Source organism: Sinocyclocheilus rhinocerous, unplaced genomic scaffold (assembly GCF_001515625.1).
Source record: "Sinocyclocheilus rhinocerous isolate Xijiao unplaced genomic scaffold, SAMN03320098_v1.1 scaffold1063, whole genome shotgun sequence".
Taxonomy (NCBI): Eukaryota; Metazoa; Chordata; class Actinopteri; order Cypriniformes; family Cyprinidae; genus Sinocyclocheilus; species Sinocyclocheilus rhinocerous.
Window position 1 is genome coordinate 604,185 of NW_015625586.1, and position 14,857 is coordinate 619,041.

The 14,857-nt window shown below is 37.6% G+C and overlaps 2 protein-coding genes across 13 annotated transcripts in view; both read right to left on the reverse strand.

The window, feature by feature from the left end:
- Window positions 1-6,788, reverse strand: part of mapk8ip3 (mitogen-activated protein kinase 8 interacting protein 3) — a 32,860-nt gene extending 26,072 nt beyond the window's left edge. For 8 of the 12 annotated variants that reach the window (XM_016570778.1, XM_016570784.1, XM_016570770.1 and 5 more), the window contains exons 1-4: window positions 5,833-6,788; window positions 1,904-2,024; window positions 1,731-1,801; window positions 1,231-1,319 (exon numbers count right to left, since the gene is read on the reverse strand). In XM_016570778.1, the coding sequence (XP_016426264.1) occupies window positions 1,231-1,319; window positions 1,731-1,801; window positions 1,904-2,024; window positions 5,833-6,132 (581 nt within the window). In that variant the 5' untranslated portion in view covers window positions 6,133-6,788. Of the gene's footprint in view, window positions 1-1,230; window positions 1,320-1,730; window positions 1,802-1,903; window positions 2,025-5,816 lie in introns of all 12 variants that reach the window. The other 4 variants (XM_016570818.1, XM_016570826.1, XM_016570809.1 and 1 more) reach the window with 2 other exon arrangements.
- Window positions 6,789-9,583: 2,795 nt separating this feature from the next.
- On the reverse strand, window positions 9,584-13,154 carry jpt2 (Jupiter microtubule associated homolog 2). The gene is made up of 5 exons (XM_016570908.1): window positions 12,943-13,154; window positions 12,024-12,175; window positions 10,864-11,012; window positions 10,429-10,471; window positions 9,584-10,322 (listed from the first exon to the last, which is right to left on the reverse strand). The coding sequence occupies exons 1-5, from the start codon at window positions 12,996-12,998 to the stop codon at window positions 10,087-10,089; spliced, it is 636 nt and encodes a 211-aa protein (XP_016426394.1). The 5' UTR covers window positions 12,999-13,154; the 3' UTR covers window positions 9,584-10,086.
- Window positions 13,155-14,857: the final 1,703 nt, after the last annotated feature.

Consider the following 14,857-nt stretch of genomic DNA (forward strand, 5'->3'; position numbering starts at 1 on the left):
CTCGATTTGAGAAAGGGGTAAAGATTTTAGTAGATTAAAAAAAAACACTGGGTGGATTTTTATCAGTATAGTTGTATACACACACTGCCAACACACATTTCAGATCAAACAACTTGTAAAAGTGCATGTAGCATCCGATGACCCCTTTAACCGTTCAATGACTATAAAGAGTCAAAAATAACTCTGTTCAATGAACAGATGTTCCGCTCTATGAACACAGTCTTCACGTGCGTGCCTCTCTGACAGCACTCAGAAACAGTCTCAGACTCAGTTCTTTTTCGCTGCTGATTGGGTTTCAACGGCTTAAAATGACTTGTTTTTTAACCGCAATACTTAAAAAAGCACACAAACGATACATTTTCCTGACCACGTAGCACAGCAACATCACATGAGCGTGTAACCACTATAGAGACGATAGTCCAAAATCTCTACTGGTTGACAAATTTCTACCGGTTAATCGTATATCGCCCACCCCTAAAAAACTCAGAATTAACCCAATTCTGTGGGTAAATTAGTTATCAGTGCAGTTGACTCTCATTCTGCTAGGTTATGTCGAGGTTAAAAACCTAAACCCATCTAAAATATCTGTATCTAATGATTTAGTAAATTAGTAACCTTAAATTAAGTAACATTAAATTAAGCTTGGTTTTTCTTAGGCAAAAGAAATCACTTCTGACTCTCACAAATCTGTACCAAAATTGAAAACTGCAAGTTTGTCTATGGCAATGCTTAATCAGTTGAAATCAACTGACTGTGTTTAAATGAAAAAAGAAATGTGTGAAATGTGTGGAGATGTGTTTATAATTGAGTTTGACTACAAGCTAGCCACAACTCTAGCTCTGACTAAGCAAGACATGACAAACTGTCACTGAGCATCATCACCCAGCGCCTAGCAACACTGTCTCCAAGACAACGGTCTTAATAATGGACCATTTTGTATCATCAAAATCTAAATCATCCAATACCTACATCCAAACTGCAATATACAGTCACAGCTGATGCTCCAAAATGAGTTTGCAGTTCAAAATTCTAAATATTAATTCTAAATATTAAATTCTGCTTAGAACTAATCAGAGGAATTCTTCCAACTGGTTACCAACAAAACATGTTTATTTAATAGCACAAAAGAAACATGCAAAACACAAATGAATTCCAAATGCACATTCTGAACTCTTTGTGTGAATGAAGGCTTGGAATGGCCGCATCATGCTGATTACACAAGTTACTCACGTCCGTCCACAGCCTGTAGACTCGGACTGATTGCTGCCTGACTGTTGCATCTTTGAGCGCTCAATGTGTTCCACATATGTCTGTATCATCTAAAAAAAATAAAAACAATGTCAGTGTATATGCTGACATTTTCAAGAAGTGGAGCTTTGTATTTGTAACTTTCAAGTTATTGCTAATAGTGTCCCCACAACTTTAGACTAATGAATTTCCATTATGTTTCCACTCATTTTCCATGCCAAAAAATAAATGTATCAAGATCACAATCACAAAAAGCTATTTTTAGCAGGTAAAACATGTTTTAAATAAATAAATAAAATAACTAGAAAAAAGTATATCCAATATGGAAATTTCCATTAACTTTCATAATATTTTATTTATTTATTCCATAATTTTTCCTACATTTCCTACAAACTTTTTCATCCTTATTCCCAGGTTTTCTATTATCATGGGAACCCTGTGTTAATTTGAGTTATCATTCTGTGCTGGGGGGTTTTACTGACCTCCGTATGGCGCTGGTGAAGGGCGTTATACTCTTTCTTCATGTCTGATTCTCGTTCTTCCAGACGAGAGACTACAAGAGAGGAACATCACAAATGCATAGCGCAAGAAACTCAAATCTCTGTTTGTGTCAATTTGTGTGCATGAACGAATGTAGTTGAGTGCACAGACTCACTCTGGTCAGCATAGTTCTTGGTCTTCAGCTCGAGTTGTTTTGTTTGTAGCTCCAAAGTCTCCACCATGGTCTGCAACTCCTTCTTGTCTGCCTCCAAGGCATCTTCAAATTCAATGAACTTCTGTTAACACACAAACACACACAAGGTCAGATCCTTTATCTTACAGCCTGAATTGGAGGGATGGATGGATGGATGGACGGATGGACAGATAGATAGACAGAGACAGACAGACAGACAGACAGACAGACAGAGACAGACAGACAGACAGACAGATAGACAGATAGATAGATAGATAGATAGATAAAACAGACAGATAGACAGATGTACGTGATCTTTGAGATATAACAATGCAGAGTGTGTGTGTATGTAAACTGATTTCAGTGCAAAATTATCCATAACCACATTATGAAGCAGAACAGCACAAGGTCAAAAAGCATTTTTGAGAAGGGACTGTTCTTCGAATACAATACAGTCACATTTACACACACAGTTTTATACACACACACTCCAAGTGCAGTGTGTGGTGACTTTGAGCTGCAAGGATTTAAGTGGAACACAATAGGCTCTTTCTGCAGTGCGGCCCAGCCACAAACAGCCTCCTGGAACTCAGTAATCCTAGCACTGCAAAGAGAGGGAAAAACCAAATGCACTCTATCTAACACTATACATTTCAAATCCGTCTTCAGTGAACACATCACACTAGGCCGATCATGTCATTCTAATGAGTGTTTTGACTAGAAGTCATTTCTAGAGTACTATATACACCTCATTTCAGAAGCATGTCTACATATATGATTATAGAGGCATTAAATGTTATGTAATGCTTTTCATAATGCAATTCCAGAATGCTAATTTGAGTTCTTGCTATACCTTGACATAACAATATCCCTCATTCAATACTGCAGTTTACCATTAAAGGTGAAGTGTGTATTTTCTGCATCACTAGTTACACCGAATAGAATACACAAAATAACGAGTGTTTCAAAATAGATCTCTCTGTCTGCAACTGGTTCGCCCAAAACTTGCGGCATTGGATGAGATTATATTGCTGTGTCAGGCTGGTTGGGATGCCACCAAAATAATGACTAATATGCAGAGTCACAGTGTTTACACTTTTTGTAGGAAGTACCTTACAATCTTGCTTGCGTTTGTCTTGCATATTAAGCAGGGATATGAGATTTTAATGAAAAAAATGACATGTGACAAGCTGGAGTAGAGCCAAATGCACCGGTCATGCCACCATACATCAGAAAGATGTGAATATGAAGCAAAAACATTCTTATGCCTTGTGTATGTCGTAAATAATCAGTATTCATTAAGCTTTTATACTGTTAGGCGTCACTTTTTCTAAAGCTAAATAACAGCTAAAATTCTAAAATGCAAGTTCATTGTAAAGATGTTCAATTAGAGTTATTACACACTGATTTCTCCCTTGAGGATCGATAATTGTATTATATCAAACTGTTTGACATTCAGAATATGTGTTTGCACATGGATGCGTCTGTATGAGAGGAAGACAGCAAGAAATAGTGAGGTGGATGTTCTTACTGTGTGGCCATTATAGTCTACTGCCATAATCCCACAGGATGTGAAACTGGAGAATGATGTTTACTCCCTCTCTCCCTCCCTCCATCCCTCACTATCTCACTCACTCTGTGCTTTCTGTCCGTCTCATAACATGAGAATCGGGTTACAGCGTCAGCCAGCCTCCTTCTATGAGAAAATTGATTACCCATAATCACCCTCCCTGCCCATCATCCTCCCACTTTTGTCCTCTGCACCCCAAGCAAATAAGTCGTTGCATTGCTGCAATAAAACATAAAAACACCCATCCCTAACACTTAACTATTTGATTTAATTAATTGTATTATTTTAAACCATAGCCTATTTATTTCTGCAGTAGAAACAAGCCTGCTACATGCAAAATTAATTACTGGCGTCAATTATTTTAGAACAAGAGGCTGCAACTGGGAAAATGCACAATAGACTTGAGTGAACTGGTCATTATACAGTTTATAGTATTAATATATTTTATGGGCGCATGTATAAATATAGTCTAGAAATAAATAAAAAAAATGGGGGGGAAAAACATTTAAAAATGCAGATTCTTTGGAATAAAAATAGAAAAATAAAATTAAAAAAAATAAAGAAATTTTTTTTGGGAAAAAAATAAAATAAAAGAGAAAAATATCTTTAAAATAAAGAAATAGATCTAGAAGAATAAATAGTGTGGCCGGCTTTCATGTTGAAATACCAAGAAAAAACGGAAGTAATCAAGAAATGGGTGGGAAGCATCACTGCAGTTACTGCATTTCATAATCACGCTCCTTCTCTGTAACATCTACGATACTGAAAAACAGCCTGTACTTTCTCTTTTTTTGTACTTTTTACTGTCTTCTGATACAGTAAGCTCTTAAAGTACATTGCTCAGTTATGACAGATCTATCATCACTTACTCTCCTTTATATATTCACACACTAAATCTTTACAATTACAACAATGACTTGCGCTTAAAGAGGAAACACACTCACATTTTGATTACATGCTACAGTCTAAACTCTGCTATAAAGCTTAACACAAGAAGAATCCCAATAATGTTCCGGGAGTGCAGTCGATAATACAGTTACGTTTGGAAAATCTGTTAGCATGTAGTGACGATGCCTGTGAAGAGTCATAAAGGGCATCTGTTCCCTGTAGCTGTCTAGCCATAGTAGCAGTGCCTGTGCTGGCACCCAAACAAGATGAGAGTGTTTGTCTGCTTATTACTTATGTATAAACGTGTATGAGATAATCTTTTGTAGGAGATTTAGAGATTTGTTTCCAGCAAGTATAGGCTGAGCAACACATGCAATTTTCTTTACAGGACAAAGCAGAGGAGTTGATGGAAGAACTGTAGTGCATATGACTATAGTGCATTGTTGGCTTAAGTTTCTCAAATGGACATCCCAGGTTCAAGGACAATGAACTGACCAGGTCAAACCACAATAGCTGTTTACAACACGAGTTTCTGTGTGTAAGTAAAGCAAGAAGGTAGCATTTCATACTAATGTGTATAGATAGAGGCTTTAACCCTATAAAGCCTACAGTATCATATTTTCTGCATGAATTTCTATGGCCTCCAAATTATCAACATGATCAAAAATTTGCAAGATTCACAAATGTGCCTTCTGTAATTGATAGTTTACACTTTTTAATAAGTAAAAGGCCTTTTAGTATGATTCTAAAAACATAGGCTAAGTATCAAATATGATACAACAGGCTTTTGAGGAACAATTATTTATACATCTCTCAATCATCATTGTGTTGCATTGCATTATGTTATGGACCCAATAATTAAAACTACAGAGCTTTGAGCATAAAACCATGCATTTAAATATCATTTTACAAAGTCATATTTTGGGGAGATTTAGGCCCCGTTTCACAGACAGGATTTAGACTAAGCCAGGATTAGGACATTTAAGTCATTTATTTTTAACATGCCTTAGAAAAAACATTATTGGTGTGCATCTTGAGACAAAACAAAGGCACTGATATATTTTAAGATCAGTCAGCGCAAGTTTCTTTCAGTTGAAACAGCTCAGAATTACATTTTAGTCTGAGACTAGGCTTAAGACTTGTCTGTGAAACCAGGGGAGAGAGTTACAGCTTATATTTATATACATTTTATGTCTGTTATACCGTCATAAAAACGTAACAGATTTACAAGCTGTCAGAATGTTCATCTTCTATATAGGTTCTATAAGCAGTTCCATTTCAACAAAACAGATTTTCTCACTATTATTTCATATGCCAGGCTTGACAGGGTTAAAGAGCCAGTGTCAGTGTTAACAGGGCTCTTGTAAATGTTTACAGACCCCGTTATGATCAAATAATACAAAGAGAATGAAAGGGTGTGTGATGAAATTATAATACCGTTATTAGAGTTTACCTCCTCCGCCTGTTTGCGCAGTGCTTTCTCCCGTTCATACTGCGTGATGAGCTGCTCGTTGTCCTCCTTGAGGAGCTCCAGCTCCACCTCGTGCTCCTGGTTCTCCGTTAACACCGAGTCGAGGTTCTCCAGGACGTTCACCACCAGCGGCATCAGCTCCTTCACCACCTCCTCGTCGTAGGTCTTGATGAGGCGCTCAAACTCGCGGTAAATGCTGCTGGCCAGGCCCGACACCCGCTCTGACATGACGGACACGGCCCCGTAGTCATCCTGGTACACCACCTCGTCCAGCTCCATCATCCTGGCGGCGTTTGATCGGAGCTCGTTACTAGAGAAAGAGTAAATAACACACCGGCGACGCGAATAGAAATGGCGAAACGGCTTCTATGAGTTCATGACAATGTCATCAGGTGCACATGATGCCGCTTCGCTCCACAGCCCGGTTGCACCAGCGACAGCCGGATCTCGGGACGCACGACCGTGTAATATTCAGTATTTGTCGATCAGACGGAGCTCACGGGAGGGGACGAGCCCTCTTCGCCGCCGGTGCTCCTGCGCCACAGTGTCGGCGGCTCGATCACACGCGCCTCGCCGCTGCTGCTCGACGATCCTCCGGTTGCGTCCGTCTCATCGCTGCGCTGGAGCCAAACCCATCGCATCGCATCACGCCCAGCGAGCGTCTGTCCGACGATGCACCTGCCTCTCAACAGCCGCAGCTCGCGAGCACAGCCATTACCGAAATATCAATGGAGTAAAAAAAATACCCGAGTATAAATAAATAAATAAATAAATACGAGAATAAATAGCTACCGTGCGATGTGCCTATGGGCTCGCGTTGTCATTGACAATCGGAGCGTTATGTGAGACTGATCATTTTTGGCATTACAGATCAATCCGGTGGCTCGTGATGCTGTTTCCGTCGGTGACTCTCGCAGACTGACGATGATGATGGAGAGGCCAGCTGACGTCACAGCGCCATGTCTCATCGCTGCTGTGCTCCAACAACCATTAACGACATGAATTATGCTATTTAATGTATCCTATGCCGTGAACAAGTATTAAACGCAAACATTAGTGCATTGATTAATACACAATCCTTCTTTGACTTGAGTTTTTTTTATATGAGTTTTTTTTATTATCGAGCACTCTGTGCAAACAGAAGCCGATAAATCAGGGGCCCAGGGAATCACACATGTGAGGTCCCTTTCCCCGGTTGAAGAGAATCGGTTTAAAGCATCACAGAAACATTTTTTTAGAGCCGTCCGCAAAAGTTCTTGCCAAACCCATCACAGATTGCATCATGTTGCTCTCTAGCCCCCACGAGTCTTCAAATGGGATTGCGATTAACGCAATTGGCAGTGTGTGGCACAGTCTGCAGCACAATTCATTCAAAGAGAAACTGTACATTTTAATTAAATTAAGTTTTTGCAAAAATGTTGTTGTTTGCGTTTCTGCACTGATTATTGAACAAAACTATCACAATCATATATCAACACTTCATGTAGAATGTAATTTTTTTTTTTTAAAGAAACATTACTCTCCTAACAAAATTTAAACGTAAAGGCCATTTATTTAGCCCTCTGGTGGTCTTTGATGGTCATTTTAGACACATTTTATTTAATTTTATAAGAATGGTACAAACCTTTTGTGAAAAAATTTTGTGGCAGTTGTTATATGAACATACAGTACAAAAAAGTTAGAAAACGTTAAATGGTCCTAAAAATCGCCCCTATAAGAAATAAATAGGAAATGTCCAAAATATCTAAATGCAAAATATAATAAAATTATGCCTGAAAATGTCTAATAAGTATATATAAATATATATATATATATATATACATATACATATATATATACACATACATATATACATATATGTATATACACACACATAAAATACACATATATTTATACATACATATTTAATTTTTAATGAGCCAAAAAGAATGCAGGTCACACCTCTTGTTTATTAATTTGCACTGGCTACCAATAGCTGCTGGCATAAAATTCAGGGCATTAATGTTTGCCTACAAAACCACCACTGGCTCTGCTCTCCCCTTTACCTAAATTCATTACTTCAGACTTATGTGCCCTCTAGAAGCTTGCGTTCTGCAAGTGAACGGCGTATTATTGTGCCATCCCAAAGAAGCACAAAATCAAGCATGGACTTTTTCATTAACTGTTCCCTCCTGGTGGAATGACCTGCCCAACTCTTTTCTAATCTTTTCGTATTCTATCTATTTGTATACAATTAACAAAAAGCAAAAAAGGCCTCTAACACTAGCCTAACACTAGCTTGCTCTATTCTATCTGTTTTCTTTTTATTTATTATACAATTTTAACTGCGTTAAGCTAACGGAGACTTATAGCACTTGCATATAATTGCTCTTTTGTTGATGTTGTTTGCTTCCATTGTCCTCATTTGTAAGTCGCTTTGGATAAAAGCATCGGCTAAATGACTAAATGTAATATATATATATATATATATATACACACACACACACTCTCAGGGCTATATACACTCAGGCATCTAGGACTTTCCAAATGGCACCAACCTGACTGTATACCTTTGCTGTAGTTTTAATTAAACACTGTATTAAAACATTTTTTTCTAATATTTAATATAGAAAGAAATGGTGCATAATTTACAGGAGCCTAGTACCATGAAACCCGCTAAAAATACAAAACATTAAAGAACAAAAAAATACTCAAATAATATACATTACTTTCATTTAATTTCTCTCTTTTGACTGCAGGAATGAGGAAATGAGGAATACCAGAGGGTTAAAACAATACATATACCATTTATAATGCTACACATACTATAAAATCAGGGAATATCTAATTCAGCCTCCACCCGGAAGGTCCTTTTCCCATATTTTACCTGTTATGAAATAAGTAGGTTTAAATAGATTCTTATATATTTACAAATATTTTACATGGCAAGTATAAATTAATTTTGTATCTGACAGTGATGACACTGTGAAAAATTAGACTAAGACTTTGCACAAAAACATGAATCCAAATTAATTCAGTTACATAAACCAGTTAAGTTGTAATTATCTAGTCTGTTTTGTACTCAAGAATCACGGATACCTCCTACCTTGAACAATATTGACTTGACTCCGTAACCTTAAAAAAAATCAGCAAGCACATGCACACAAGTAACTTTTCAAATGAAGATTTCTGTTAGTTTATTTCAAGCAACATGGCAAAACATCCTTTTGTCATGGAAAAAAAATAAGCAATACAAAACGGCATACAAATGAACAATACAGAGGTGTATTGTACGAAACAGGCCTCTGTGACATCATCGCAGCCAGTCACATTGCCAAGCAACCACTGAAGTATTTTGGGCAGGGATGGCACCAGTAATGCGGGAAATGCCCACACACACACACACACACACACATACGTGTCATATTTGACCTTCCAAATGCCATGTAAAGAATTAAGCAGATGGCTAATGTGAGGAAAGGCCAAATTCAACAGAAGTATTAAAGAATCAATGGTGCAGCAACTCTTTTCAAGTACAGAATCAGACATATCAGACGATTCTCCGAGTTTAAGGGTCTCTGGTTACATTCAAATGCATGTATGGACATTTTAATAGGGTGATATGTTAAAGATGCCTGATTGTACATATTCGATTCATTGTCATACATGTGTGCTTTGGCGATCATCAGTTACAAAAACTGTGCGTTTGGTTAGCCATCTAAACTACTACTTTTACATTTGGCTTCGTGTCTTACTCATAAAAAAAATAAATAAAAAAAATGCAAGAGCAGAGTAAAAAATGAGAAATGAAGTCACCTTATTGCACAAAAGAAACACATTCACTGGTTTTCAAAGGAAGATCTGAATACGCTGCAACTGAAGAGTTTGCTTTGGCGACCAACAGTGGTACCAGTTGAACACTGCATAGACTGTGCGGAGTTTCATGAGGCAAACTTGTATTTAATACATTAGCAAATTGAGAGAACATAATCATATAGAGAAACAACCGTCAATGCAAACCATTTGAAAGGAAACATAACCATTCAGTTTTTGGAGCGACGGCAACAGTGATTCCAAGTAGATGGAAAGGAAAAAGGAAAGTGAGGAATGAATCAAAAAAAAAAAAGTGCAGAAGCAAAAAAGGAACGAAGAGTGACAGACTTGAGGGAAAAACAAAAAACAAAAGAATGAGAAAGGATAAGTTTTAGTACAGGTTAAAAGCAGATGGAAGAAAGGAAGTGACAATGATGGCTATGGCTAATAGAAAACCACACTGGACTTTCCACCTGGTGGGTTGAGCACTTTGTTGTGAGAGCGAGGGCGGGGTCCGAGGCGTGGCTCGTGGTCCTTTTCTGTTGGTTGCTGTGTGGCTGGCTCAGAATTCTGATTGGCTGCGGGTGCAGGGGCTGCTGGCTCTTTTTCAGGTGTTGGTTGTAGGGGCACTGGCTCCGCCTTCACTTCCTCAACTACAGTCTCCTTCTTAGGCACTGGGGCTGCAAGAGAGAGAAAAACGGTGGGAAAGGGAACTGCCAGCCAACAATAAACACTGAGGTGAAACAAACTGGGGCATGAAGAACAGATGACTAATGTTTTCTTTACCTGGTGGATCTGGAGTAGCAGGTACACCCACACTTAAATTGTCCTACAGAGAATAAAAGGGCATTAGCGTTGAAATGGGTGGACATTTTCAGATTTTTAGAGTGGGAAGCATAATAAAAAATTATTATAAATTTGAGTCACATACACTCCCATTTAAAAGTTTAGAGTTGGTAACATTTTTTAGATGTTTTTGAAGAAAAAGCTCACGAAGGTTGCATTTATTTGATCAGAAATAGTTAGAAAAAGAAAGTAATATTGTGAAATGTTAATTTAAAATTACTTTCTATTTAATATATTTGGCAAAGCTGTTTTTTGTTTCAGAATTATTACTCTAGTCTTCAGTGTCACATGATCCTTCAGGAATCATTCTAATATGCCGCTTTGCTGCTCCAGAAAAAAATACAAGGTGTAGGTAGGCTAATGGGTTTGGTCTACCTTTGGTTTGTTGGGATGTTGACTTTTCACAGAAGGTGGGGTCGACTCTGTACCCGCAAAGATGTTACTGGCTGCTCCACCAGGGGGAACTGGCTTGCTCTGAGTCGAAGGAGCCACTGGCTCCCCAAATATCCCACTGCTCTTTCCACCTGAGACAATAACAGACACATAAATCAGAGTTTGTTGAGAAACTGCAAACTAGAAAAATCAGGGTATTGAATTTGGAATTGGGAATTTGGACGAAATAATGTTCATTTTACTTGAACGCATACCTATAAAATAGTAAAACCAGAGAAACTGATCATTTTACAGTGGTCTCTTATTTTTTTCCAGAGCTGTATATATTACTCAAAGTTCTAATAATTTTAACATGTTTGTCTTCCATGCGCATTTGTGTGTCTGTATAGCTTTATTATTTCAGCTTAGTTTTATTTCAGTACATCAAGTTTTTCTAATTATATTTTATTTCAGTTAACAGAAGTAAGTTTTTTTTTTATGGTTTTAGTAGTAGTAGTTGTAGTAACAAAAGTTACCAAAAATACATACAATAAAATAAACACACAAAATGAATACATCAGTTAAGATTAAGATGCAAGATGTTTTACATTTGCATGAGATATAAATTCTGAAAACTTTTCTTTTAAAGTCGTAATAAACAATTCCTTGAGTAAGCTTGGTTTTAGTTTTAATTAGCATTAATAACCCTGCTTTGCCGGGCCACTTGTTCATTTCTAAAACCATAGTAATGATACCACAGTGACATAGTTAGTTTCTTCCTGGCCAATTATAAAACACCACGTATAACAGTGAAGGAAAAAACAAAGAGACATTCTCAGCACCTGCTCCCTCAGGGCAAAGCATGCAAACAGCATGAAATATTATTACAATTCAAACAGAAGAGGACCACTTAACCAGGTCAGTTAACTGATCACTGATCAGTTCAGTCTATGTATGATCTCACAAAGTTAACTGACTGATTAGATAGACTGAGCTAGAGGTTTTGATGTTGCTTTCAGTGACACGATAACATGCAAAGTGCCCCTGTTTGCATAGTGGAAGAGAGAGTCTCGAACGCATAAAACTAAGTAACAGTGTGGTGATGATTTTCACTCACAGTGCAAGAGGCCCCAGACAGAAAACACTGTCTGCTGAAAGCTCACCTGGGGGATTGGAGCGTTTGGTACTCCCCTGGGTCTCTTCTGGAGGTGCGAAAACAGAGGAGGACATTTTGTTTGGCCGTCTGGAGGCAGAAGTGTCTTCTTCATAACCACCGAAGAGATTGCTTGACCCTCCACCTGGAGGTCTTAGTACCCTACAGACAACATACAGATATGTGCTTGAATTAATGCGAATATTACTCATATCTCATTACTGAAATGTATAGATTAATAAAATGACCTAAAACTACAGCGCCACCCTATCTGTGAGGCGGAACATCGCAACTGCAGTTATAAGTTTAGGCGGTCAGGCTTTTATGGGCCACCAAGTTGTACCTAACGTCAAAAGCTGAATTTTAATAATAATTCGTGGATTTCTTTACTAAAGTTAAAGCCCTGCACAATAAACAAAACTAAAACCAGCGGCATACTTTCGTTTCCTATCAACAAAACTTGAAGGAAATGAGCCTACTTCAAAGTCAGAAGTGTGCATAAATTCATATCTATTCATAAACTCACATTTATTTTTAAGGTAGCCATCATTTCAACGTAGAAATACATTTCTGATTAAAAGTAAAACGTCTATGTAGCTCACAAAACTTCTCTTTGAGCCTCGGCACAAATGCCGCTAACGGCTAACAACTCATTTTAACTTAACCACATTGAAACCACAGTTTGTAATATCATATTTTAACACACTCCACGGCACTTTATTCATACAGTTAAATCCAGTACTTTGACCTCAGTGTAAACTTAATACTAGTTTAATCGCTTAACTAATAGGTGTTAGCTTGTAGCGCTTAGCCAAGCTAAAGTTCCTCTTTCATGATTGTCGATTCAGATAAACACATTTAAGTGTCAACACCAAACCAACTACAAACACCGGTTTGGTCTGGATAAACTATCAGCACACGGTCCGTACCTTGAACTCGGTTTGCCACTACTATCAAGTCCCTGAAACATATTTGTTGTAGTCATGGTTGCTTGTCTCGGTCTGCTGCGGCGTGACCCAGTAACTTCAACAACAGCCCTCCCTGCAGAAAGTGTCCTGCCACACCGCTAAACTACAAGACTATGCCAAAAAAAAAAACGTCAAGTCTGACCGACCACGCCCAGAAAGGCTTGGACAGCTCATAAGCATTTAGGGCAGAACTGCAAATATGATTATGTGAATGGCTCTGTTAGAAATCAATCTGATTGAAGTAGAATTCTATTGGCTGTAAGGTTAATATGGCCAATAGAGTGTGTAGAGTCGGATGTTGATTGGTTAACTAAATACACTTACTTCCCAAGTAGTCTTGACTGCAACCTCAATTATTACAGAGGTCTTAAAAAATATGAGAAGTGATAAGGCCAAGAAATTATTTGATTTGTTTATTCAGTGTGATTTTGTTTAAACCCCTATTGTTTATGGTAGAATGAATGTATTTTATTTTATTTTGATTTATTTCTTGTAGGCGTTGTTTTGTTTATGAATGTCTCAGTTTGTGAGGACTTAAAGTTGTACTTATGTTAGCCTATTGTTATGTTAATGTTGAAATGCAAAATAAAAAAAACCTCAATTATAAAATATGAAAAAAAATCATATAGAGAAAATATAAGATTTTTTAAATGATAAATTGCGATAACATTTGTGAAAACAAAACAACGTGTTTTTTTTATTATAGTTATATATGTATTCGTAGGTATAAATTTATCAAACAAAACAAGAAGATATTTTTCTGTATAATTTCTGTAAATTCTATCATGATGTACAATCTTGTGCTTTGTATGTTCTTGTTTAAAAAAAGAAAACATATTTTAAAAAGTATACACATTATAACATATTTATTGTATTTAAACATATAATAATAATAATAATAATAATAATACACATTCTATATAATACATGGCAGTGACTGTAAATATAAGAACATAACGTAGTAAATTACATTTATAACAATACATTTCGCTCATGTTTCCTTCGCGTCTTCTATCGGTCTTTGTTCATTTCGTTTTCAGCTGGCTAAAAACGCTTTGGTGGACACAGGGCCTTAGGGTGGGACCGCTATTTTAAAACATTTGCCAGTTGAATGAAATTACGCTCGGCGAACGTAAATGTTGATTGGCTGCTTTGAAAAAACGCCCCTTCTGTCTTTCGTTACTGACTGAATCACTCGCCCTTCAATCATTTTACGTACGCGGTGACGTAAGTGCTATTGACCAATCAGAGCATTTGTTTATGGGTTGTGGTAGGCGTGTCTGACAGCCGAGGAAAACAGGAAGGGATGCGGTTCTCAGTGGTTCTCCTGCTACCCCTCTGCTCTGGTCTTTCTGGATACCGTGGAGTTTCTCAAGGCCAAAAATAAACCTCCTAAGCAGGTACATAGCTTGTAAATGTATTTTTTGCCAAGACGTAATTATTCATTGCACATCTGAGCTGATTATATGACTTCAGCAGAAACGGGACGGTAACTGTTTAGCTAGCAAGTTAGCGAAGCGACTTTCTCAACGACTGTGCTGCTGGCACTACTGGTGAGGTATCAGTTGTTGCATTCGCTTATGGTGTAATCAGACTAACAGTCCCTCCGTGATGCAATATATTATGCCCCCAAAACACGTTTTAAGCTTTTTGTGGGCTGACAAGCATCTATAATCAAGCAGTCACCCACTGACAATGTGTCTTTAACATTTGACAACTTATCAAAACTAACCCCAAGTTTAGAATTAGGATTGCTAAATGACCTGGATTTACTGTCAAACAGTATCCACAATTGCGCATGTGATACTAAATCAAGTTGTCACTGTGTCTTAAGCTGTTTATTCGCATCTATCACTGATGGTGCTCAGTCAACTGA